Below are 26,710 nucleotides of genomic sequence, written 5' to 3' on the forward strand. Positions count from 1 at the left end.
ATACCTTAAATAATCATTTCATATTTTTTTAATAGCATTTATTTAAGACACTTTTGGACAAAAAAGTCTTAAATAATTCTTTTTAAAAAATTTATTTAAGACTTTTTTCAACCAAAAATATTTTAAATAATCCTAAATATTTTTTTATTGATGATATTTTATAAATAAAAATAGCAATAAAAATATTTGTTTTCTTTTATTGTTAAAGGTATCATTTATCATTTAGGTATTTATTATTAATAAAAACTAATAAAAAGTTACCATCATATATATTAAAAAAGTTATGATAATTATTCAAAAATTAATATATGTAGATTTTTCATCAATCAAATGAATAAATCTAATCAAATGAATAAATCTGAATAACGGATACCCTGAAAATAAAAAAAAACATCGGGTATTGCACTTTGTTTAAGATCACACTTTCTCATGAAATTCAAAATTCCATGAACTAAATGACTCCTAAAGGTAAATAATGTGTTTTTTTTTTCAGTTTTATTTTTTTATTTTTTTATATATTTAATAAATAAATTTTAAATTTCATTTTTCTTATTGATTCGCTTGATATAAAAAATATAACATCTGTCAAATAATTTAATTCTTTTTTTGCTTTCATTTTTTTATTTTCTTTCTATTTATAATTTTTTTGTTTTTATTTCATAAATATTTTTAAATATCTTAAATTTTTTATGGCGGATCCATTTGATATTGTTATTAAAAATATATTTTTAATAACATTTTTATTTGATAATTTTTAAAATAATAATATTATAGGTGTCAACCTCACATCTCATTTTTTTATCCTTTCTTTTTTAATATTTTCCTTATTTCTTTGCAAATCCATAAAATTTTCAAAAATAAAATAATTGTTACTGATGTTATGTGTCAAGTGATTTTTTTTAAAAATATTTGTCTTCATTTCTTTTTTTATTTAATAGATATTTTTATTTTTATTTTTGTAATTAAAAAAGTCAATTTTATCTTAATAATTAAAAATATTTTTTATACTTTTTTAAATAAAAAAATGGTTTAAAATATATATTAATGGAGAAGTAAACATTCCATCTAAATTTGATTTTTTTGAGCTTTTTAATATCTATGATATAAAAAAATGATGTTTTTAATCAATAGTATTAAATTAGTTTTTAAAAAAATTACAATACAAATAAAAATATATAATAGATAAAAGAAAAAGAAAAAAAATAAATAAAAATAAAAATAAAAATATATGATATAAATTTTGTAAAAAAAACTAATGAGGCACGACAACTCAAAATTTTTTTATTTTAATTTAAAAAGACGTATATGTGCAGGTGACCTTTTTTTAATAAATTTTTTAAATTAAATAATTGACAATAAACATAATTAATGAATTAATTTTCAAAGAAAAATTTTAATAAATATATGAATAAAAAAGACTCGTGTCCCATAAGTTTCCATTCTTTTAAATTTAATAGTTGTTTTTTTTTGTTTAATTTAGAATAAATTGAGATTTTTTCAAAAAAAAAAAAAAAAGTCAATCGAAGACCTTTTCATACTCTTGCTTTGTCATCTCGCTAACCACAAGAATCTTTCTCCGTTGGGATGCCGCGCGTTCCTCTTGTAATCGGAACCGTCAAGAGAGGGGAAAAAACTATCTGATCATTTGCTGGTTGCTAAGATCAGATGGAGGTATGTTCGTGAAAATCCCTTCAATTCTGTTCGTTCTTTCATGTAAATGAACTTTATTCTCTGTTTGGCGTTATGTTTACTGTTTCCAATAGTGTTTTTTTTCTTCAAGTTGTCCTGATCTTCTGGTTGCAGATCTGTTATTTTGTTAGCTTCACCTCAAATTTGTACCACTAAAAGAAACTCTCTAACTATTGATTGCTAAGATCGGAAGCAGATGCATTCGAAATTTCTTTGAAAATCTTTCCGTATTCTCAGTCTAGGTTTTCTCATGAAGTTTCAATTTAGCAAATAATAATAATAAAAAGAACACCTTTTATTTTCTTTTTCTTTTTATGTTTAGAGATTTAATGAATTTTGTACTACATACACACTCGTATCTCATGAATCTCACATCACTTACTTCCGAAATTTGAATTTAGGATCTTCAAATTAGAGTGTCAGGTTTTACCCATAAAAGCTAGAGACGTTTAAATTCTCTTGGTTATTTCTTATTGTTGGCACTTAGTTGCTGCAGTTACGTTGGTTATCATGGTTGTTTGCTTGTTTGCTTTGATCACGTCCTGTTGTTATTTTCTTGTGTATGCAGATAAATCATTTGGTTTATTATAGGACAAATGAATTCAGAAAATAAAAATTAGTATTTGTTTTAGAGTGTGAAAATTTACTGAGGGATGTTTTATTGATTATGCCTTCGTATTAATTTGATAGATTATATATATATATATACCTATGTACTTTCCTAACAGTAAATTTACTGAAAAAAGAAGTTACAAAATAAAAAAAAAGGAAGAATACTGCCCCATAAGCATTCTTATGCAAATGAAGAAGTTCAACCACAAATCATTGAACAAAGCCTATGGGTGAGGAACATGAGTTGCGTTAAGGTGTTCATTCTTTCAATTCGATTAATTTTGAATTGAATCACTTTAAATCAAATTAATTGAATTATATTATTTTATTTTTATTAATCGAATTAAATTTATTAATTTCGAAATTTAGTTAACTCAATTTAATTTGATCCGTTCAGTTAATTTTTTCAGTTAACCGAAAAAATACATTTAAGTTCATTATATTTTAAATTCTTAAATTTTCATATTTGAAACCAATTAAATAAAATCATTTAATAAAATATTTAAATATCAAAATATTAAGCTAAAAACTTTAACAACTTATAAAATGAAATGGACTATTTAATGTATTTTTATTTTGATATTTAGATTCAAATTGAATTAACAAAAAATTGAAATTTCGTTATGTAGAAAGCTTAAAGAACAATTGTCCTCATTTTTTCTTATTCTTTTTAGAATGAAGGAGTACATCAAATAAATAGGAGCAGTGAAGTTCTTTATTAGGAAACAACTTACATGAAACAGAAAAAAAATAATAATAAAAGGAAGGAGATACAAATCCCTAAAAATTTGACAATTAGAATAATTAACTAAATCATAAGAATAAATGAGAAATATTTCCAAAATAAATTACGAAATCAAGTTGCACTAATGTAGGAGAATTAGATTTTTACACTTCTGCTGAAGTTGGCTTATGAACGTTAATTTGGATTTCAATATGTCAAAGATGCTTCTAGGAAGAGCATTAATCAAAATATCTTTAATTTGGGAACTTGTAGGGATATAGGCCAGTTTGAGCGATCCATTTTCTATCTTTTCCTAATGTCGATCCAACTTTATGTGCTTGGTCCTATCATGATAAACAAGATTTTTGGCAATACTTATAGTAACCTTATTGTCACAAAACAATGTCATAGATGTCACCGTCTTAACTTTTAATTCTCCAAGTAACCTCATCAGCCAAATTCTTTCACAAATACCATGGGATATTGCTCTAAACTCAGCCTCAGCACTGCTCATAGCTACAATAGATTGCTTTTTACTTCTCCAAGTGACCAAATTACCCTAAACATAAGTGCAATATCTAGTAGTAGACTTTTATCTGTTACTGATCTAGCTTAGTTAGCATCTATGTACACCTTGATTGCCCTATCTATTGACCTCTTAAGGTATAGACCTTCACTGAGACTCTTCTTTAATTATTGTAGGATGTAATGAATACACTTGAGATGCCGCTTGGTTGGATTATTCATGTCTCTACTCACCATCCCTATGGCAAACTTGATATTGGGTCGTGTGTGGGAGAGGTAAATAAGCTTTCCTATGGAAAAAGTAAGAGTAAAACTGAATGTATATTGAAAAACTGCTCATAAAGAATTATAGAAGCACCTTAGGTTTATATACGATTAACTAGTGGGTAAACTAGGAAACTAAATCTTCTTAAAAATTGGCCCTATAATTGAGGAATTGTCTATCCTAATTTTTTTTCCTTAATTTTAGGGATACAAATACTTAATTCTAGGGATACAAATATAAATATACTGATTACAAGATTACAATCAACCGTAAATAAGTGTTTTCCCACAATCCCCCTTAAGCTGGTGAATAGGTTTTTTCCATTCTTAGCTTGGAAATAATTTCTTGAAATGTTGCATTGTTGAGACTTTTAGTTAACACATCTGCAAGTTGACTCTTGGTTGATACATACAGTGTAGAAATCAACCCATTGTCTAGTTTCTCCTTTATGAAAGGCTAGTCTACTTCAGTGTGTTTTGTTTTGCCATGTTGCACATGATTGTGTGCAATGCGCAGACTTGTTATCATAGTAGAGTCTTATTGGTCCATCTCACTTGATCTTCAAGTCTTCTAGGATAATTATTAACCATGGTAGTTCATAAATTCCTTGAGCCATTGCTTTGAACTCTACTTCAGCACTTGATCTTGCCACTACATTTTGTTTTTTACTCCTCAACGTCACAAGATTACCACCTAGGAAAGTGCAGTAGCCTGATGTGGATCTTTTATTAGTTACTGAACCTGCATAATCAGCATCTGTATATGCCTTTAGAACCAGTCTCGAATTTCTTTTGAATAAGATACCTCTCCTAGGATTGGCCTTCAAATAGTGCAATACATGGTAGGCAGCCTGTCGGTGCATTTCTTTAGGACTATGCATAAATTGACTTATCGCACTTATAGCATATGCTATATCAGGTCAAGTATGTGAGAGATAAATAAGTCTTCCAACTAATTTTTGGTTCATCTCTCTATCTACAGCAACATCTTCATTAGCTTCTCCAGGTTTATGCTTAGGATCTATAGGGATATTTGCAGGTTTACATGCGAGCTTCCTAGTTTCCTTTAGAAGATCCATCACATATTTTTGTTGTGAGATGAAAATCCCATGCCGTGAGTGAGCTACTTCAATTCCTAGAAAGTACTTTAATCTCCCTAGCTTTTTTTATCTCAAATTCTCTAGCAAAACACTATTTTAAATATTCCCTCTTTTTCATCATCTTCAGTTACAATTATAACATCAACATACACTAATAGAACTATGACTCTCACTGAATCAGAGTGCTTGATAAATAATATGTGATCTCCTTGACTCTACTTATATCCTAGTTTTAACATTACTTTGGCAAATCTCCCAAATCAGGCACTAGGAGACTGTTTAAGGCCATATGAAGCTTTTTTCAGCTTGCATACTTTTTTTGCTTCTAGATGACCTCCAAATCCTAGTGGAACCTTCGTAGATATTTCTTCTTCCAAATCACCATGTAGAAAAGCATTCTTTACATCAAATTATTGGAGCTGCCAATTGTAATTTGTAGCCAATGATAACAAAATCCTAACTGTATTAATCTTGGCAACTGGAGCAAAAGTTTTCCGAGAATCCACTCCATAAGTTTGAGTGTAGCTCTTAGCCACTTGCCTGGCTTTATACCTTTCAATAGTACCATTCGCCTTGTATTTTACAATGAAAACTCATTTATACCCAATTGAATTTTTTCCTTTAGGCAACTCTACCAGTTCCCATGTCTTATTTTTCTCTAAGGCCTCCATTTCTATTTTCATGGCTTGCCTCCATTTCTCACTAGATAATGCCTCAAATAATGTAGTTGGAACAGAAATAGTGTTTAGGCTCACAAGAAAATTTTTGTGGGATGGTGAGAATTTTTCAAATGACACAAAATTAGAGATTGAGTATAGTGGATGCTTAGTACATTCTCTGGTTCCTTTCCTAATGGCAATAGGTAGATCATAATCACTAGTTATAGTTTTAGGAGATTTATGCTCATTTTGAGAAATGAAGTCAAATATTGTAGTTACCTCATTTCTAGAGTTAGGATTAGGTTCTTGGATTGGTACTGGTTTAGGATTTGAAACTTTCCTTCTTGAGTATACTTGTAATTCCTTCATAGAATCAAGAACAATATTATCTTTTGTCATATTTTCTGTGTTTGGAGTGGGTTTAGACTCAAATTTAATGTTTGACTTAGACTCAGAAGAAACGGGTTTTGACTTAGAAGAATTAATGGGTAAGGGTGAAAATGTTGAAGAAGAGGATAAATCAAGCAAAAAGAAGTCTTTATCTTTATCTTCCATGAATGAAGTCTCCCCTGAAGATAAGGTTGAGTAAAAAATGGTTTACTTTCTTCAAAAGTGACATTTGTAGACGCATATAATTTTTTGGTAGGAGGATGATAACATTTTTACCCTTACTGAGTTGATGAATATCCCACGAAAATGCATTTAATTGCTCTAGGATCCAACTTTCCCCTATTGTGATTGTGAACATGAACAAATGATGTACAACCAAATATCCTAGGTATGAGATTGTTTGTGGTATTAAAGTTGGGATAGAATTGTGAGAGTAGTTTCATAGGAGTTTTAAATCCCAAAACCTTTGAAGGTAACCTATTTATTATATGTGTGGCAGTGAGAACAACTTTCCCCCAGTAGGATTTGGGTACGTTTGCTTGAAAAAGTAAAGTTCAGGTTGTGGCTAGTAAATGATTGTTTTTCCTCTGTCACTCCATTTTGTTGTGAAGTATTAACACAAGATGACTCATGGATAATCCCATCTTTTTGGAAATAGGTAGATAATCTCTGATTGAAATAGTCTCTTGCATTAGCAGAACTAAATCTCTTGATTGTCACTCCAAATTGATTTGGATCATGTTTTGGAATCTTAAAAACACACTATTCACATCTGATTTGGATTTAAGTAAAAATATCCAAAAGAGCCTAGTTCAATCATCTATAAAAGAAACAAACCACCTTGCACCCGAAATATTAGGAATTGTAGACCCATTATGTCACTGTGAATTAAGTAAAAGGGGTAGAACTTTTATTGCTAACTAGAAAAGACACACGTCTTTGCTTTACAAGTTCACAAACATCGTAATAAAAATTTTTGGCATTTAATCCTTTGAACAAAGAAGGAAACGTGTTTTTCAAAGTTTCAAAAGAAAAATGTCCAAATCGAAAATGATAAAGCCATATTTTGTCTTTATCGAGAGATTTTTCAGAAAGAAATGACAAAGATAAACTATTCTTGATATTACTTATGTTGTTTGATGTCTCATGATAGTATAGTCCATCTTTCTTTTTAGCAAGTCCAATCCTCTTCATTGGACTCTGGTTCTGAAATTCACAATAAGAGGGATAAAAAGTCACTTTGTAGTTCATATCTCTGTAAGTTTTTGTATAGATATCAGATTAGTAGACAATCTAAGAACATGAAAAAAATTTTAAGAGCAAACGAGGGATTAATTTGAACATCTCCTAATCTTGCAACTGTAGTAAGTGAACCATCTGCAACAATAATTTTTTTTATTACTAGGACACAGGGTATATGTACTAAACTTGTGTGAGGAATGTGTCATGTGGTTTGTGGCTCCTGAGTTAGTGACCTAAGAACTCGTAATAGAGTTAACCGAGACATTTAATTCATTAGAATTAGAAGCTTTACCTGAACTACAGGCCTTACCCAAGGATCATATCCCGGTAGGGTTTTCAATAGGCTTCTCAATCTTTTCTTTGTTCAACTTTCTTTGTTTTCGAGACATCTATAGTACTTCGGTGATTCTTTCAGTTGACACTTCCTCAAATTGGGTGATAGTGATATCTTTCGTTGAACTGAAACAAGTCTTAAGATATAATTGGAAAGGATTCTTAGCAATGAAGGATAAAGAAGGGCAAAATAAAATGGCTATGAAGGCCTTAATAGGGTTCGGCCACGAAGGCCAAAAATAGAAGTCAACAATGAAGGTTGAAAGTTTTACTTCCCACGAAGACCCTAAAGCTCTGATACCATGTGGAAAAACTAAGAGTAAAACTGAATGTATATTGAAAAAGTGCTCATAAAGAATTATAGGAGCACCTTAGGTTTATATACAATTAACTATTGGTTAAACTAGGAAACTAAATCTTCCTAAAAACTAATCCTATAATTACGAGATTGTTTATATTAATTTTTTGTCCTTAATTCTAGGGATACAAATATAAATATACAGATTACAAGATTACAATCAGCTGTAAATAAGTGTTTTCCCACATTTCCAATTAGTCTTTGGTGTCGTCCTTTGTCTGTGACAAAGCTTTCATCTTCGCTTCCAATTTTATTAGTTGAGTCCATGGGTGTATCTACAAGTTTGCATCCAATCATGCCGATTTCTTTGAATAGATTAAATACATACTTACGCTGAGAGACTGATATTCCATTCTTAGATTGAGTCATTTCTATCTCAAGGAAATATTTAAGGAACCCCAAGTCTTTTATTTCAAACTCCTTTGCAATGAGTTTCTTCAAATCTTCTATCTTTTCCTTGTGGCTCCGATGAGTAAGATATCATCTACATAAACAATACGAATGACTCTTTTCCCTTCATTAGTGAACTTAACAAACATAGTATGAACAAAATGACATTGAAAGAATCCATACCTCTTCATTGCCTTGGTCAACCATTCAAACCAAGCCCGAGGAGATTGTTTAAGTCCATACAAAGACTTCCGAAGTTTGCACACTTTGCCCATGTTGTCTTGCCTTTGGAAACTAAGGGGAATTTCCATGTGGACATCCTTCTCAAGTCGCCATTTAAGAATGCATTCTTGATGTTAAGTTGGTGGAAAGGCCAATCCAAGTTGGTTGCTAGTGACAATAGAATTGTGATTGAATTGAGTTTGGCTATTGGAGCAAATGTCTCCTCATTGTCTATCCCATAGGATTGAGTGAACCTTTTTGCAACAAGTCTAGCTTTGAACCTGTTTATACTTCCATCTATATTGTGCTTTATTGTGAAGATCCACTTACGTCCAATCAGGTTTTTCCCTTTAGGCAAATCTAAAATTTCCCATGTACCATTCTTCTCTAGTGTTTTGATTTCTTCAAGAACTGCTGCCTTCTAATCTTGTTCATTGAGGGCTACCTGAATATTTTTTGGAATTTGCACGTTGTCAAGGTTAGTAGTAAAGGTTCGAAAGTTTGGATTTAACTTTTCATATGAGATGTACTTGCAGATAAGGTAGCGGGTGCATGATTTCACACCTTTTCTTAATGCAATAGGTATGTCAAGGTCTCCAGCTAGCTCACAAGTTTTTGTCTCATATTCAATAAGAACATTACCTGTGTTAGTTTTAGGTTCTTGGAGACTTGGATCAAGTTGATTTTTAGTTCTTGGCTGTGTATAGTTATCCATTTCTTCCTGCGTTTTTTGCTTCCTTGAATAGACTATCAGTTCTTTTGTTTTTTCTTGCATAACCTTAGGGTTTGAAGAGTCAAGAATTGTCTGAACAAGTTGGGTTTCAGAATCTGTGTGGTTGATAGGTTGGGTAGGTTGAGAATCTAGTTTTAAAGGGACTGGTTGAGAATCTGGTTTTGAAGGGGCTAGTTGGGAAATTGGCAAGTCAATAGCTAAGAATTGATATTCTTGAGTAGTATTCTCCCCTTGAATATCATTCTTGTTGTAGTAAGGAAGATTTTTAAAGAAGGTGACATCTATAGAGCTATAGAATTTTTTTTGTGATGGATGTGTAACACCTATAGCCCTTTTGGTTTGGGGAATAACCAAGGAAGATGCATTTTAAGGCTTTGGGATCAAGCTTGCTACGGTTTTGTTGGCTAATATGAACAAAGGAAATGCAGCCAAAGAGTTTGATGGGAATACAAGAGATCAATCAAGTTTGTGGGTAGGAAGCAAGGAGAGTTTGACAAGGTGTTTTAAAGCCAAGAACTTGAGAAGGCATTCGGTTAACCAAAAAGGTTGCAGTGAGGATGGCATCTCCCCAAAAATGTTTAGGCACATTGGAAGTCAACAAAAGGGATTTGGTCAATTTTATCAAATGTGTGTTTTTCCATTTGGTAGCCCCATTTTGCTGTGGAGTGTTAATGCAAGAGCATTGATGGATAATGCCATGATTGGTGAGGTAAGGGCCAAGAATAGAGTTGAAGTATTCTCTCCTATCGTCAATTTTAGGACTTGGATTTTGGCTTGGAATTGGGTTTGTACCATACTATTGAAGTTTTCAAAGATTTAGCCAACCTTGAATTTTTATTTCATAAGGAATACCCAAGTAAGTCGAGTATGATCATCAATGAATATAATAAACCACTTAGAACTTGTGATATTATTAACTCTTGACGGTCTTCAAATGTCACTATGAATCATTAAGAAAGGTTGAGATGATTTATAAGAAAGGCTAAGGTAGGTATTTCGAGTGTGCTTGGAAAGTTGACAAATTTCATACTGAAAATCTTTAGAGATTTTATTGAATAATGAGGAAATAGCCTTTTTAGGTACAAAATATTTGGATGTCCTAGTCTATAATGCCATAACATGATAAGATCATCCTTACTAGTACTAGAGGCTAAGGTTGTACAAGAGTTTTGTGGTATCTCAATTCCATGATCTTGAAGAAGGTAGAGCCTATACACATCCTAACACTACTAATAATCTTCTCCGAACCCAATTTTTAAAATTCACACAAGTTGGGAAAAAAATTTAGTGACACAACATCTATCATTCGTAAGCTTACTGATGGAAAGTAGGTTATAGCTTAAATTAGGGACATGGAGGATAAAGTCGAGCGTTATGTATTTTGAAACTACAATAGAACCTATTCTTACCACTTTTGAGAGAGCCATTAGCAATTTTTACAGCAGAAATGTCATAGCAAGGTCTATATGTGTTGAATAAAGATGCATCACCAGTCATGTGATTTGATGCTCTTAAATCAACAATCCAAGATTGTGTATTTCCTCGTGGAACACTTAAGGTGTTTAGGAAATTGCTTTTTTGTGCTAGGAAACTAGTTTCAAAGGTTGTAGGCTTGTTTTAAAGGGTTTGTTGGAGCATCACCTTTTCACTTTTTTGTGACTTTCCTCATGCCATATTTTTGTAGAAGAATAGTTCTCACTCCTGCTGGTCATAACGGAAACTCGTGTTGCTATAGTCTAATGGTTTAGGCCGATTTGCTTTGATACCATGTGAAGTATCAAACTTAAAATCAATTGGTAGAAAGTGGAGGGGCCTAACCTGAATATAAGAGTACAAAAAATTGGATATTTATTGAATGTGGGATAACCTATTTTAACAGGCTCTCATCACGTGTAAGCGAAGATGGAAGAAGTCTACTACGTAACAGATTATGAAAGGGCAATGAAAGAGAATCCTAGCTTTGATACTATTTAGAAAACTTAAAGAACAATTGGTCTTATTTCTTCTTATTCTTTTTAGAATGAAGGAGTACATCAAATAAATAGGAACAGTGAAGTTCCTTATTAGGAAGTAACTTACATGAAACAAAAAAACAAAATTAATAAAAGGAAGGAGAAACAAATCCCTAAAAACTTGACAATAAGAATAATTAACTAAATCAAAAGAATAAATGAGAAATATTTTCAAAATAAATTAGGAAATCAAGCTGCACTAATATAGGAGAATCTGATCTACACTAATGTAGGAGAATTAGATTTTACACTTTAAAATCATTTTTATAATTGATCGAAATTAATTCAGTATTTGGTTAATTAACCGAATTAAATTAGTTTAGTTAAGTAATTAAATTAAAATTGAACATCCTAAGTTACCCAGAGAAAGTTGGCTTGGAGACCAAACTTCCATGACCTAATATGTGGAATGTCTATCTATCTGTAATCATGGATAAAGATCAGATTTTAAGGTTTTCCCCCTTAGGCAGCAAATTACTGTTTTAGCATCCTAAAATTGTCCAAAACAATCTCAAAATATCTTTCATGTCCAAACCAAAAATACATATATTTTTTAATTGTGCAATTTGTATACACATGAATTGAGGGTCAATCGGAACTTAATGCCACAATTAATAAAGCATTAACAGAAGAAAATGCCATGATTAATGAAAGTGCTGACAAAAGAATATTTTGTTGTAATGTAAGGATTAATACATGATTTTTTTAAATTGTAGGAACCAAAATGGTATGTAATACAAAATATATCTATATATTATTCATCTAAATTTAGGTTTTTCACACTAAAAACGAGCAAGTAATGGTGAAAAAATAATTATTAAACTTATTTTATAAATGCTTTAGAAATATACTTTTACGCATTAAAAAAATCAATTTCATTTGAAAAAACATTCATATGCTACGGACAACTCAATTTAACTATAAAAGGTATCTTGTCGAATTGATTTTAATCACTTCATGTTGTGTGGAGCACTATATAAATGTTTGTTTAACATATTGGTGGTTTCATAAATTATAGGAAAAGAACCCATGAGATGTAATCATATTAATTTCAATTATATATGTGTTAAAATATAAATTTTGCACACTAAGTGCAAAGTAACTAATGCTGGGCACCCAATAATTATTAATTTTTTTAATAAATGATTTGAAAATATATTTTAAAAAATAAATTTAGATCAACTTGGACCATGGGGGTGAAAATGTTGTTGAAGAAAACCGAAGATTTATGTCTAGATCAACTTGAATGTATCAAGAATATACTTCCTGAGTTAAATAGTGGGGAGGATTCCCCTCATTTGAAGAAACTTCACATCCAAAGTGGTTTGGAAATCCAGTATATCGCCACAGAAAAAAATGACTTTTTTCCATTACAGCCCATGAGACTCGGAGAGCTGCCACAGCTCATCAGGTTTGGCTCCAAAGAGAAGACATCTAAGCAGGAGCAGAGAGACACAGGCACCAAGCCACTTTTCAATGAACGGGTATTTATTTATTATTTATTATGGAGCATTCAATGGCTTAGTTATAATTTTCACATATATATAGATCTCGGCAAATATATCTAGTTACTATAGTTAATAAAATTTTCAACTAAGAATATTAAATTACTTAAAAAATAATGTTAAATTATATATTTTTAATTATTTATGCTTCAGATTTTATATTTTATAAATATTTTCATTTATATATACAAATAATCCAAACAAATAACATTGAGGCATTGAACAGTGAAATGTTATTGGAATTGGTATGAGTTTATAAGAATTCAAAACACATCAATAATCAACAAAGCTTGTAATAATTTTCAATATAATTTTTTTACAATTACAATTGCCCTAATAAATAGGCAAAAACAGTTCAGTGGCAGAATTTTAGGGTGATGTCGGTTTGGTTTGATTTTAAATAATAGTTTTAGTTAATGTCCTGTATTTTGGTTTACCAAATATTGAATTAAAACCAAACCAAATGCATTTTATGGATTGAAAACCAAATCAAACCAAATATGTGGTTTTAATATTCAAATCGGATTTCTGGTTTTTCACTTTTTTTCTCAATCTTATAAAACTTGCTTGTGACTATAAGACCCCATCATGTCATCTCACTAGAATCAAAAGCTATTGTTTTCTTTCCCCTTCTTTTGTATTTGTACATATCATGTTCATAGAACAAGATGTGTATCTACAGATTGTGTTCCCCAGCTTGAAGGAATTGCGCTTGTCTAGAATCAACATTAAAAGGATATGGCCTATTCAACTCGCAACATCTTATTTGGGTCCGAGCTTGAGAATATTGATTGTTCATCATTGTGGTAATTTGAAGTATCTACTATCACACTCTGTAGCTAAATGTCTAGTGCAGCTCAGGCATGTTGAGATAATTGACTGTTGGAGCATGATACAAGTTGTTGAAGCAGAGGAAAAGCTATACGAAATAGGATATATGATTTCCTTCCCTTCTCTAATCTCCCTGGAGATAAGAAATCTTCCAGAGCTCACTGGATTCTACTCAGGAAATGATAGTATTGTATTCCCATCCTTAGAAGAAGTAACTGTGAAATGCTGCCCCAATATGAAGATCTTCTGTAATGGAGTTCTTGAAACCCCAAAGCTTAGGAATGTACAGATATCTGAAGGGGAACATATAGATTGTCGGGTGGGAGATCTTAACACCACCATTCGGCAGTTCTACATAGAAAAGGTACAGTCAGATTCATGATTTTCTCCTTGTCTTGCCGCCTTCTTATCTATCTGCATTTTCTTAGGTTCTAATTTAAAGACAAACATACTGATTGTGCATCTTTGTTGTCACCAATTTGGAAGTTAAAGAAAAGGGATAAAGCTGAAAGCGAAGGTGAGCTTAAGGTAGAAGTTGGAATATCAAGCAAACAAGGAGAGGAGGCTGTACAGCAGGAAGCAATGCTAAAAGAGAAAAAAATTGAGATCTTATTATCATCACCAATTGATATGTCTAGCCCTGCAATTAAATATGAAAAAGATCAGAGAGCTGCACCAGAAATATCCGAGGAGATCAATGAAGCAGAAGGGATTTCAGAACGTGATCCTGAATTTGGAAAGATACAGCACTTATCTGATGATGTTGAAGTGACTAGAGAAAGAACAAGTACTCCAGTTGAGAAACCCTTGTCGGCAACAGGTGAGGTTAATGCATGTAGTTTAGTAGCAATGACAATATACATTATCTTCTTTACCAAACATTTTCTTACCCGAGCAAAATCTAATCAAGCCTTGTTCCTTTTGAAACAGAACATGTGCCATCTTTGGCAGCAGAAAATCTGGAGATTATTCCCGATGAAAATGAAGGGACATTCTCTAGCCATGAAATAGAAATGGAGGCTGCACATCGTCAGAAGGAAAAAGGTCATAATGTTTTTGAAGAGACAGAAAAAGTCAGTCAACCGAGTGAACCTGCTCCAACATTGACATTATCCACGCCTAGTACTAGAGAAATAGTGGAACCAGTTGCAGCAATTCCTTCCACAAAAGATGATAATCCAGTAATGGATGAAGCAGAGGCTGAGATTCTTAGAGTACCTGCAATGACAAATATTGAGCACAGTGTGTCAAAGATCTTGGAATGCATGGGCAGTACTGAAACAGTAAGAAGACTTGCTGTTTATGGAGTTTGTGGGGTGGGCAAGTCCAGTGTGCTGAGAGCATTGGTCAATAATCCCGAAACAAAGCACAAGTTTGATTTGATCATTTGGGTGACAGTCTCAAAATACTGGAGCAGAAGGAAGATACAAGATCAAATTATACAGCAGTTGCCCCCTGCATCTTCCAATGCTGAACCATTCCAAGTTTTGAAGGGCAAAAAGTTTTTGCTTCTGCTGGACGATGTTTGGGAGTGGATTGATCTACACGAAATGGGCATTCCTGATCCCAGCCAAGAAAATGGTAGCATGATGATACTTTCAACTAGAGAATTGAAGGTTTGTCATGATATGGGGAAGATTGGAGTCATCGAGATTGAACCTGTCTCCAAAGAAGAAGCTTGGACACTGTTCCATGAGCAAGTGGGTGGGGTAGTTGACTTGCCAAGTATCAACTACTTTGCAAAAGGTATAGTTGAAGGGTGTTGTGGACTGCCTTTGTTAATTATTGTTACTGGAAGAGCCCTGGCTGATGAAGAAAATGTCACTGAATGGAAGCATGCTTTCAATGAATTTTCGGAGCCTGGTAGAGATGTCAAATCCCGTATGGAGGACCTAATCCAGCTGCTAAAATTCAGCTTCTACCGCCTGAAGTCTCGCAGCTTAAAGAGTTGCTTTCTTTATTGTGCCTTGTTTTCAGAAGATCAACAGATGAACACTAGCGAATTTGTAGATTATTGCATCCAAGAAGGTTTAATTGCTGGAAGTTGGTCTGATGCATTTGAGAGGGGACATGATATTCTTGATGCTCTTCTGCGTGCTTTACTGTTGGAAACTACTGAAGGTGGTCGATTAATCAAAATGCGTGATGTAATGAGAGATTTAGCGTTGGGAATCTTGTCATCAGACACTGAACTCTGTCAGTTTCTGCAGAGAACTTATTCAAAACCATTGAAGCCAGAAGATAGATCCTCATCCACTAGCGCTGATGGTCAGTATTTATCAAGAGTTGTTGCAGGTCTAACTGAGCCACCTACGGAGAAAGAATGGGAACAATCCGAGATTATGTTTTTGATGAATGATAAGTTGTCCGCTCTGCCTGACAAACCAAGTTGCCCTAAACTTGTCACATTGTTTCTGCAAAGGAACTATCAGTTGAGAGGAACTATCAGTTGAGAGTGTTACCCGATCTTTTCTTTCACAACATGCCTCTCCTTAAATTGTTGAACCTATCCAAGACTAGAATCAAGTACTTGCCCAAGTCAATTTCAAATCTTAAAGGACTAGAAACACTTATTCTTCGTGATTGCGAACGCCTAGTCAAGCTCCGCTCTGAAGTTGGATCTCTTAAACATCTTCAAGTACTTGATCTTCGGGGCACGGAGATCATTGAATTACCTAAAGAGATTGCTCAGCTGAACTCTCTAAGCTACTTGGAAGTATCCTTCTATGGATCTAGCACCAACAGCAAGCATGCTAAGCTGCCACCTGGATTGATTTCCGAACTTGAAGCATTGGAAACACTAAGCATAAGTGTGTACCCAGGAGATAATTGGTGGAATAAGAGTGTCGAATCCTTCATTAAGGAAGTGATCAACTTGAAATTGTTGACTTCTCTTTCCTTCTATTTCCCAGAGGTCAAGTTTCTTGAGCAGTTCCTCGGAGAAAGTGCATCCTGGAAGGAAGAAAGCTTAACAGAGTTCAAATTTGTTGTTGGCGCTGACATCAAGTTTAATGCATCACGAGTCCCACAGTATGTAGAGCTGAATTATGGTCTAATATCCAGTCAATGCTTGAGATTTGTCAACAGTGAGAAGATACCTGATGCAATTGTTAATGTGTTGGCTCGATGTACTGCTTTTTATTTAGATCATCATCTTGACGTCCACAGGCTGTCTGAGTTTGGGATTGGCAACATTAAGAAGTTGAAATATTGTATAATAAGTGAATGTCCCGACCTTGAAACTATTGTGGACAGCGAGGAGGGAACTGAGAGTGTATCATGCCTGGAGTACTTAAGTATTCATTATTCATGGAGTTTGACAAGCATTTGGAAGGGTGTTGTCCCCAAAGGAAGCTTTGCAGCTTTACGAACTTTGTCTTTGTATGCATGCCCAAAGTTGACTTATGTTTTCAAAAGCTCAATGCTGCAATTCATTTCCAACTTAGAAGAGTTGCTGGTTGATGACTGTGAAGCAATCGAAAAGATCATTTCTATGGAAGAGGTCAAAGAATCTTGTTGTATTTCACTCAAAAGTTTAACACTTCAGTATCTTCCTAAATTGGTTCATATTTGGGAAGATGCTCAGACTAGGCTCTTGTTTGAATACATTAGTGTCTACGATTGCCCTCAGTTGAAGCAGATTTGTAAAGACTTGGAGTTGAAACAGACTCTGAAGGAAATAAGAGCCGAAAAGGATTGGTGGGATGAATTAGTGTGGGAGGAAAATGGAGTTCGCTTGCATTTTGAAGCCATTTTTACTCCTATCGGCGAGGGTGATGTACATAGTTCTTAAGACTTCCTAAGTTGTGAGGTTGTTCTGCCAAACATACAATGAATCCAGGCTGGCAGGTTTGTCTAATTACCTATATTGAAGCATGTTTTTTTTTTTTTCCCCTAATTTTATGTTTATCAGTAATTTTATTTTTTCCAGCTTGCTAAGGATCAGCATATAGCAATGATAGAAGAGACTGCTGCTTCTGCCATTGAAAGGTCCATAATACAGCTGTTGTGATGTAAAAGGCCTCTTCTGGTACCAGTCCGTATGGCAGAATCTAGTGTAGGGAAAGAAAAGAAGAGACGCTTCAGAGTTTCCTTTCCAATATGCCTGCGGATCCTTCTCAAACGGCCATGAAAATGGGATTGGTTACATGGTTGTTGCTGATATGCACCTCTTTTCTGACGTGCAAAAATATGATCAACTAAAAGTTAAAACAACAGCTGCGTGTGCTTTTTATGTGTGGATAAATTGTAGTTTTATTATCCAAGAAGCAGCAAATCAAAGCTACTGTAAAGCAGTTTGTACAATTTGTATCACATCACTTATTTGCATTACTAATATCTCTCATTCATCATCTTGTTTACACTACACAGCACCTAACAGTTGCAATCCCCATGCATTCAACCTGTCTTTAGAAGGAAGCCTATTAAGAATGGCCATCCATGCGATAACTGCATGCTTACGTATAAGTGGCTTACACAAGACAAGCCTATGCCAACCAACTTTCCCTTGTTTATGTCTTAATTCCTCCCATATGGCACCAGCAGGATGGTTTAAGCAACCCTACGCTGACGATAAAATCCTGGAAGCAATGTTCCTCATTTGTAGCACTTTTCTCATTCTCCAGCTACTGTTTTGAGGGATTGGCACATCCCATATGCTTCTCCCCTTTATCAGATTGTTCTGTGTCCATGCTATCCAAATTGATCTTTGCTTGTGCAAGTAGAGACCACAGATGCTTGATTATGATCACATAGGTATCTTTCAGCCCCAACCCTCCTTTCTGACTTGGGACTACAAATGGTTTGCCATTTGATTCTAGCCCCTAGTGCTGTGCACGGCTGTCCTTTTTATTGCAAAGCAAAAGTAACATTTTTTTCTTCGTCTGGTGCTTTTTAGGTGAAGCTGAGAGTGGATGAATGACTGAGATGAGGTTTTTTCCATGGCTGAAGAGTAATATATAATAAAACTGGAGACAGCAATAGCAGTGACATGCCTGCAACAGGTGGTCAACCCTGTTGGCATTGAAGTTTAAAAAAAGGAACATTGTCTCTAGCACTTGGTTCCACCATTTTACCCAAATTTCAGCTCCAAAAAGCAATCATGGCGAAGGAGTCTCTTTCAATTCTCATGATTAACTAATTGATATTCATTTTAGTATTTAATGACTCTCAAATATGAACACAAGTTCTTTGAGACCATACCATTGGGATTTGGCTGCTCATCTCTCCTGTTGTTTGGTAATAATAGTTGTTGAACTTGTAAATAAGAATTCAGTATTGTACTATTCACAAATATATATTATATGAAATTCCATTTAAAATTTAAGTTTAGATATGAGCAATGCGCTTATGCTTATATTTACAAGAACCAATTAAATTTCACATTAATGTAAACAAATTTAAAAATAAAAATAAATTAAGTAAAAATAATCAATAATAAATCACATATCTCATAATAATTTGTTATGTTGCTCATAAATACTAATATATATAAATACTTAAAATAAATAAAAAACTCACCTATGTCAATGTATTAAAAAGCTTATTTCTTACCTGTGGGAGCATATTTATAATCAATGAAAAGTAATAGGTTTAATCAATATAAAAAACGTAAAATTCGCCTAATAAAATCGATTTAAGCCTTGCAAATTATTTTAATGTAAATAATAATAATAAATATACATACTTATATTTATAGGGTGTCAAAACCATATTTAATATTTTTTGTTAAATTTATGTTGTGGTTTAGAGGCGAATCTAAGGGCAGGCGTGGGCCAGGCCCCAAAAACAAGTTTTATACCAATATTGTACAGAATTTGGGCCCACCAAGCATAATGTCGGCCTCCTTTGCCCCTTTGCTTCACTGTTTGGCCCCTAAGGCTTAAGTAGGGCTTCGCCTCTGGTTCTCGTGGTAACATAAATTTGGTATATACGTATCTTTCTACGGTGAATGTACCTAGTTCATCAAAGATAAATTTTCTACACGCTATAAGAAAAATCAACCGAGCCCTAAAATAAAGTGCTGAGAAAAGAATTCCTTCTTCGTCTTTGACGGGCAATTGGTAGAATCCTTTGAACTGTGTGACACTCTCGTCCCCATTTCAGGTATTGGGCGAAAAAAAAAGAAAAAGATAAACACCTTTCTCAAGCTTTTTTTAAAAAATAAAATTTATGTTTTCCACTATTTTATTGTTTAATTACGTTTTTTTGTGCGATTATTGTTTGGTTAGAAAATTTGAAATAAAACGTGAGAGTTTTTGTAAGAAAAAGCCCCAAGAAAGAAGCTTTTTTTTTTTTTTTTGGTTAAGAGTATCTTTGATATAGCTAATCCCTTCGATCTATTATGCCTAGGAAAACATGAAAATATGAATGAATATGTTTAAATTGGTGAATTACATGGCTTAAAATGTAAATTATATTTTTTTCTGATGCCATTGACGGAGATCCAATATAATACTTTTTATTTTTTTCGACGGAATCGAAGAGTGAAAAATAATAAAATTTGGATAGAATTTATTCAATTGGAAGAGTGAAAATTCAGACATTATTGATGTGAAGGCATAAAGACATTTGTTATAGGATGTTTTCCTAAGACTAAATCTTTCTTGCTAGAAAGAGCTGAAGTTGATAAAAATGATTTTTAAATATGATGTCCATCTTTTTGGTGCCATATTTATAAGAGAATAGCAAACTTCTTGGTTAAAATTAGGGGCCACTGTGAATTTTAATAGATCAGAGCATTTTGAACCCTGAACTGTCATTGTTTGACCTCAAATTTGAAATCTGCCTATTTGGTTCAGCTCTGCAGTCAAACTTTCCTTCATTGGGAGGCTGGGGGGGGGGGGGGGGGGGGGGTGCAAACTGAAAAGCTTATGTTTTGATTTCATTTATCAATCATTAGTAACTTGATAATTTGCTGGTTTGAATGGCCAATTCATCAGAATGCGTGATGTAATGAGAGATTTAGCATTGGGGATCTTGTCATTAGACGCTGAAGGCTGTCAGTTTCTGCTGAGAACTTATTCAAAACCATTGAAGCCAGAAAATAGATCCTCATCCACTAGCGCTGATGGTCAGTATATATCAAGAGTTGCTGCAGGTCTAACTGAGCTGCCTAGAGAGGAAGAATGGGAACAATCCAAGATGATGTTTTTGATGAATAATAAGTTGTCCGCTCTGCCTGACAAACCAAATTGCCCTAAACTTGTGACATTGTTTCTGCAAAGGAACTATCAGCTGAGAGTGTTACCAGATCTTTTCTTTCACAACATGCGTGTCCTTAAATTGTTGAACCTATCCAAGACCAGAATCAAGTACTTACCCAAGTCAATTTCAAATCTTGAAAGACTAGAAACACTTATTCTTCGTGATTGCGAACACCTAGTCAAGCTCCCCTCTGAAGTTGGATCTCTTAAACTTCTTCAAGTACTTGATCTTGGGGGCACGGAGATCATTGAATTACCTGAAGAGATTGCTGAGCTGGACTCTCTAAGCCACTTGGAAGTATCCTTCTATGGATCTAGCACCAACAGTGAGCATGCTAAGCTGCCACCTAAATTGATTTCCAGACTTGAAGCATTGGAAACACTAAGCATAAGTGTGTACCCAGGAGATAAATGGTGGAATAAGAGTGTCGAATCCGTCGTTGAGGAAGTGATCAAGTTGCAATTGTTGACTTCTCTTTCCTTCTATTTCCCAGAGGTCAAGTTTCTTGAACTGTTCCTCGGAGAAAGTGCATCCTGGAAAGAAGAAAGCTTAACTGAGTTCAAATTTGTTGTTGGCGCTGATGTCGAGTTTAATGCATCACGAGACCCACAGTATGTAGAGCTGAATTATGGTCTAATATCGGGTCAATGCTTGAGATTTGTCAACAGTGAGAAGATACCTAATGCAATTGTTAATGTGTTGGCTCGATGTACTGCTTTTTATTTAGATCATCATCTTGACGTCCACAGGCTGTGTGAGTTTGGGATTGGCAACATTAAGAAGTTGAAATATTGTATAATAAGTGAATGCCCCGACCTTGAAACTATTGTGGACAGCGAGGAGGGAACTGAGAGTGTATTTCCTTGCCTGGAGCACTTGAGTATTCATTATTCATGGAGTTTGACGAGCATTTGGAAGGGTGTTGTCCCCAATGGGAGCTTTGCAGCTTTACGAACTTTGTCTTTGCATGCATGCCCAAAGTTGACTTACGTTTTCAAAAGCTCAATGCTGCAATTCATTTCAAACTTAGAAGAGTTGCAGGTTGATGACTGTGAAGCAATGGAAAAGATCATTTCTGCAGAAGAGGTCACTGAATCTTGTTGTATTTCACTCAAAAGTTTAACACTTCAGTATCTTCCTGAATTGGTTCATATTTGGGAAGATGCTCAGACTAGGCTCTTGTTCGAATACATTAGTGTCTACGATTGCCCTCAGTTGAAGCAGATTTGTAAAGACTCGGAGTTGAAACAGACTCTGAAGGAAATTAGAGCCGAAAAGGATTGGTGGGATGAATTAGTGTGGGAGGAAAATGGGATTCGCTCACATTTTGAAGCCATTTTCACTCCTATTGGCGAGAGTGATGTACATAGTTCTTAAGACTTCCCAAGTTGTGAGGTTGTTCTGCCAAACATACAATGAATCCAGGCTGGCAGGTTTGTCTAATTACCCATATTGAAGCATGTTTTTTTTTTCCTAATTTTATGTTGATGATCAGTAAGTTTATTTTTTCCAGCATGCTAAGGATCAGCATTTGATATATAGCAATGATAGAAGAGACTGCTGCTGCCGCCATTGAAAGGAACATAACACTGCTGCTGTGATGTAAAAGGCCTCATCTAGAACCAGTCCGTATGGCAGAATCTAGTGTAAGGACAGCAAAGAAGAGACGCTTCAGAGTTTCCTTCCCAATATGCCTGCGGATCCTTCTCAAACGGCCATGAAAATGGGATTGGTGACATGGTTGTTGCTGATATGTACCTCTTTTCTGACATGCAAAAATACGATCAACTAAAAGTTAGAAGAACAGCTGCTTGTGCCTTTTTTTTTTTGGATAAATTGTAGTTTTATTATCGTAGAAGCAGCAAATCACAGCTACTGTAAAACAGTTTGTACAATTTGTATCACATCACTTATTTACATTACAAACGTATCTCTGCTTAGGTCCCATTTGATCCAAATAAACATGTTTTAATCCAGCTACTCTTAGCCTGACTATCTCCTTAATCTGTTCACTATTGCTTTCCTCCGACTTGAATTGCCTTTTGTTACGTTCGTTCCAAATCAAATAGATGTAAGCTCCCCAAGCCAGTCTCAATATAACAGAGAGTAGAACCCTTCCTAGGAGTCTAGCAATTGCCCGCTGAAATTCGTTCTCTCAATACTCAACTTCCTTCGGCAGTTGACAGTGCTGTAAGACCTGCCTCCACGCTACCTTATAATAGCTACAAGTAAACAAAATGTGGTTCTTACATTCATCATCCTGTTTACACAATGCACAGCACCTAACAGTTGCAATCCCCATGCATTCAACCTGTCTTTAGAAGGGAACCTATTAAGAATGGCCATCCAGGCGATAACTGCATGCTTAGGTATAAGTGGCATACACAAAACAAGCCTATGCCAACCAACTTTCTCTTGTTTGTGTCTTGATTCCTCCCATATAGCTCCAGCAGGATGGTTTAAGCAACCCCCCGCTGACATTAGAATCCTTAAGCAATGTTCCCCATTTGTAGCACTTCTCGCATACTCCAGCTACTGTTTTGAGGGATTGGCACATCCCATATGCTTCTCCCTTTGATTACATAGTTCTGTGTCCATGCCATCCATATTGATCTTGCTTGTGCAAGTAGAGGCCATAAATGCTTGATTATGACCACATTGTTCTGGTTCCATGATGAGATATCTTTCAGCCCCAACCCTCCTTCTGACTTGGGGCTACAAATGGTTTGCCATTTGATTCTAGCTGCTTGTGCTGTGCCCGGCTCTCCTTTTTATTGCGAAGTAAAAGTGACATTTTTTTCTTCGTCTGGTCCTTTTTAGGTGAAGCTGAGAGTGGATGAATCCTGAGATGAGGTTTCCTCCATCACTGAAGAATAATATATAATAAAACTGGAGGCAGCAATAGCAGTGACATGCCTGCAACAAGTGGTCAGCCCTGCTGGCATTAAAGTTAAAAAAAAAAAAAAGGAACACTGTCTCTAGCACTTAGTTCCAACATTTTACCCAAATTTCAGCTCCAAAGAAACAATCATGGCGAAGGATTCTCTTTCAATTCTCATGATTAACTAATTGATATTCATTTTAGTATTTAATGATTGTCAAATATGAACACAAGTTCTTTGAGACCAAACCATTGGGATTTGGCTGCTCATCTCTCCTGTTGTTTGGTAATAATAGTTGTTGAACGTGTAACTAAGAATTCAGTATTTTGCTATTCACGAATACATATTATATGAAATTCCATTTAAAATTTAAGTTTAGATATGAGCAATGGACTTATATTTACAAGAACCAATTAAATTTCATATAAATGTAAACAAATTTAAAAATAAAAATAAATTAAGTAAAAATAATTAATAATAAATCGCATATCTCATAACAATTTGTTATGTTGCTCATAAATATTAATATATATAAATACTTAAAATAAATAAAAAATTTATTTATATCAATATATTAAAAAGTTTTATTTTCGACCTGTTGGAGTATATTTATAATAATAAAAATCAATGAGTTTAATCAACATAAAAAACATAAAATTCGCCTAATAAAATAGAGTTAAGTCATGCACATTAATTTAATGTAAATAATAATAATAATATATATATATATGGTTTAATACCATATTTAATATTTTTTGGTTAAATTTATGTTGTGGTTTAGACTTTAGAGGCGAATCTAAGGGCAGGCATGGGGCAGGCCCAAAAAAATATTTATACCATTATTGTACAGTATTTGGGCCCACCAAGCATCATCTCGGCCCCCTTTCCCCCTTTGCTTCCCTGAGGCACAGGCATGGCTTCGCCTCTGGTTCTGGTGGTAAGATAAATTCCGTATATACGTATCTTTCTATGGTGGATGTACGTAGTTCATTAAAGATAAATTTTCTATACGCTATAAGAAAAATCAACCGAGCCCTAAAATAAAGTGCTGAGAAAAGATTTCCTGTTTCGTCTCTGGCGGGCAATTGGTAGAACCCTTTGAAATCTGCGACACTCTCATCTCCACTTCGGGTATTGGGCGAAAAAAAAAAAGATAAACACCTTTCTCAAGCGTTTTTTAAAAAATAAATTTTATGTTTTCCACTATTTTATTGCTTAATTACGTGTTTTTTGTGCGATTATTGTTTGGTTAGAAAATTTGAAATAAAACGTGAGAGTTTTTGTAAGAAAAAGCCCCAAGAAAGAAGCTTTTTTTTTTTTTTTTTGGTTAAGAGTATCTTTGATATAGCTAATCCCTTCGATTTATTATGCCAAGGAAAACATGAAAATATGAATGGATATGTTTAAATTGGTGAATTACATGGCTTAAAATGTAAATTGCTTTTTTTTTTTCTGATGCCATTGACGGAGATTCAATATAATACTTTTATTTTTTTCCACGGAATCGAAGCGTGAAAAATAATAAGTTTTTGATAGAATTTATTCAATTGGAAGAGTGAAAAGTCAAACATTATTGATGGGAAGGCATAAAGAGACATGTTATAGGAGGTTTTCCAAAGACTAAATCTTTCTTGCTAGAAACAGCTGATGTTGATAAAAATGATTTTTAAATATGATTGCCATCTGTTTTGGTGCCATCTTTATAACAGAATAGCAAATTTCTTGGTTGAAATTAGGGGCCACTGTGAATTTTAATAGATCAGAGCATTTTGAACCCTGAACTGTCATTGTTTGATCTCAAATTTGAAATCTGCCAATTTGGTTCAGCTCTGCAGTCAAACTTTCCTTCATTGGGAGGCGGGGGGGGGGGGGATGCAAACTGAAAAGCTCATGTTTTGATTTCATTTATCAATCATTAGTAACTTACTAATTTGCTGGTTTGAATGGCCAATCCGTTTTATTAGCTGTAGGCTTGATTTTATAGTAATCAGCAAGGATTGCTTTTGTATTAGTATCCTGTCAACAATTAATCTTACTATTCTTAAGTAACAGCTGATATGCCATGTTCATATACCTATTGCATTTGACTATGTAGAAATTCTGATATTTTGGTCTAATATTCATCCATATGACATGAACAAGTTTAGTTAGTTAATTGAATTATGTCTTTTACTGGAATACCGGCATTACAATTGCCTTTGGAGCTTGTATAACTGAAAAAGATATCAGCATTCCTTTTTCTTGGAAGGGAAAATGCTAAGCAGAAAAACTTATACGAAGTTCTTTATGTCTAGCTCCTTAATTTTTAAATATAAACGATTTAAATTGCTTACTCAGTCATAAGGCAACCTCAAAGTTGGAAAAGCAAGGAACTTAATATAATGAATTTTACTACTTATTCTCAATAGTTAACACATATATGTGGAGTATATTTGTTGACTAGTCAGTAACTTTTTTTTTTTTTTTTGGTTTGGAGATCCCAATGGCCGGTAGATGCTTTGAGCATCAATTAATTGAGAGTTGGTCCGGATTGGACGTCACAAGGAGAACAAGTTCTCTAGAGCTGTAAATAAATCGAACATGAATAAATAGATAAAAGTTTGTGACTTGTTTATTTATTTTTAGAGCTGTTCAAGCTCGATTCGTGTGCTGTAGGAAATTCATTAATTGTGTTCGAGCTTGGTTTATTTAAATAATAAGATATTTGTGTTCAATTCGTTTAAATTAAATGAGCTTATTCGTAAACATTAAATGAATATGAAAAAATGAAAAAAATTTTGGTAAGAAAACGTATTGAATAATCTCTGACAAAAAATTAAATGAGGTTATTCAAAGTATTTTTTTGGCTAAAAACACTTCGAATAATCTTTCAAAAAAAGGAAGAGATTATTTAAAGGCGTTTTTTGGTAAAAAAACGTATTAAATAACTTCATTCAATTTTTAGTAAGGGATTATTCAATGTATTTTTTGACCAAAAATGTCTTGAATAATAAAAAAAAAGTAATTATTCAAGTCGTTTTTAGCCAAAATGAG

General features: G+C 33.8%; 2 protein-coding genes across 3 annotated transcripts in view; both read left to right on the plus strand.

The window, feature by feature from the left end:
- LOC111307701 (disease resistance protein At4g27190-like) overlaps positions 1-22,771 on the plus strand; it is a 78,955-nt gene extending 56,184 nt beyond the window's left edge. The window contains exons 1-3 of one of the 2 annotated variants that reach the window (XM_022905811.2): positions 19,538-19,694; positions 20,531-22,228; positions 22,309-22,771. In XM_022905811.2, the coding sequence (XP_022761546.1) occupies positions 20,532-22,172 (1,641 nt within the window). In that variant the 5' untranslated portion in view covers positions 19,538-19,694; position 20,531 and the 3' untranslated portion in view covers positions 22,173-22,228; positions 22,309-22,771. Of the gene's footprint in view, positions 1-19,537; positions 19,695-20,530; positions 22,229-22,308 lie in introns of those variants that run through there. The other variant, XM_089751566.1, reaches the window with a different exon arrangement.
- On the plus strand, positions 1,547-17,941 carry LOC111307700 (disease resistance protein RPS2-like). Its single transcript, XM_022905810.2, is given in 8 exon segments — positions 1,547-1,671; positions 3,728-3,826; positions 12,630-12,737; positions 13,441-13,953; positions 14,076-14,409; positions 14,520-16,009; positions 16,012-17,438; positions 17,521-17,941. Coding segments are annotated over 7 exon segments (3,921 nt in total). The 5' UTR covers positions 1,547-1,665; the 3' UTR covers positions 17,383-17,438; positions 17,521-17,941.
- Positions 22,772-26,710: the final 3,939 nt, after the last annotated feature.

This window comes from Durio zibethinus, chromosome 22 (assembly GCF_047325235.1).
Source record: "Durio zibethinus cultivar Kanyao isolate XHJ-2024 chromosome 22, ASM4732523v1, whole genome shotgun sequence".
In the NCBI taxonomy this organism is placed as follows: Eukaryota; Viridiplantae; Streptophyta; class Magnoliopsida; order Malvales; family Malvaceae; genus Durio; species Durio zibethinus.